The sequence below is a fragment of the Sinocyclocheilus rhinocerous genome, unplaced genomic scaffold (genome assembly GCF_001515625.1).
Source record: "Sinocyclocheilus rhinocerous isolate Xijiao unplaced genomic scaffold, SAMN03320098_v1.1 scaffold2516, whole genome shotgun sequence".
Taxonomy (NCBI): domain Eukaryota; kingdom Metazoa; phylum Chordata; class Actinopteri; order Cypriniformes; family Cyprinidae; genus Sinocyclocheilus; species Sinocyclocheilus rhinocerous.
The window spans coordinates 8,496-9,518 of NW_015639821.1; the positions used below are offsets into that span (position 1 = coordinate 8,496).

General features: G+C 36.7%; 1 protein-coding gene across 1 annotated transcript in view; it reads left to right on the plus strand.

Annotated features, from left to right (window-relative positions):
* The window catches only part of LOC107752171 (thioredoxin-like protein 1), an 8,172-nt gene extending 7,849 nt beyond the window's left edge, over positions 1–323 (plus strand). Inside the window, exon 7 of the mRNA XM_016568063.1 lies at positions 83–323. Coding sequence (XP_016423549.1) covers positions 83–112 — 30 coding nt within the window. The 3' untranslated portion in view covers positions 113–323. The remainder of the gene's footprint in view (positions 1–82) is intronic.
* Positions 324–1,023: the final 700 nt, after the last annotated feature.

Consider the following 1,023-nt stretch of genomic DNA (forward strand, 5'->3'; position numbering starts at 1 on the left):
TGTACGTGTGTGTGTGTGTGTGTGTGTGTGCGTGTGTGTGTATATGTGTGTGTGTGTATATGTGTTTGTGTGTGTGAAACAGGTTGTGGGAAAGAAGGGAGAAAGTCACTGAAGAGGAAAAGACGACACGACATATTGCTGCAATCTCTCTCCGCCAACATTACTGGACGATATCACCACAAACACTGCTGAGCTCCGGATCCGTCCCTGAGCTCGCCATCAGACCAGAGAGAGAGCGAGAGAAGACACAGCTTTGTCTCAATGAGGCCCTGGATCACTCATTTTTATCTGAAATGTCCCTGTAAATAAAGTCGATCCTTTTTCAAAGGCACGTGGCTACTGTTGTTTATCAGCACTGGAACTGAACCCTTTTTATGATAAAAAACAAAACAAAACTCAATGCAAAATTTATTCATCTAAATGCTGGAATGCTGAGTGTTATTTTTTTGAAAACGAGATGCTGCTGTTCCTGCTCCGGCCGCTGGGTGGCAGCAGACTCCACGCAATCAGCGAAACGAACATCTCTGACAGCTTTATGGAGAGATGCGTTCAAAAACCATCGCATGTGTTTGCAACGTTATCTTTACATTTGTTTGAATCATATAATTTGAAAGTAACGCGAAATGGGGACAATTTACGATCGTTTAAATTAAAATGATTATTTTTTAATCGTTTGAATAACGCGGTGTAAATAACTGCATTTAAAAAGGCTACGTTTTAAAACAAATTACAAACTATTATTTGGGAATATAGATGTTCAAATCAAACGTTTTTTTTAAACTACAAAGGCAAACGAAAAGGCTAAATATTTTGTTCGAGGAAATATTGATTATTAGGTAGATAAATAGGCCTATCTATCAAATGAATTCGACTAGCATATATTTATTTTATATTTGTAACTATTGTTAAATTATTAACAAGGAACACAAGACCATATTATATTAATAATAACGAAATAAAACGCGCATGATTAGTTCAATCTCGAATTCATGTTAAATGTAGTCTCTTATTGAATCGATTGAG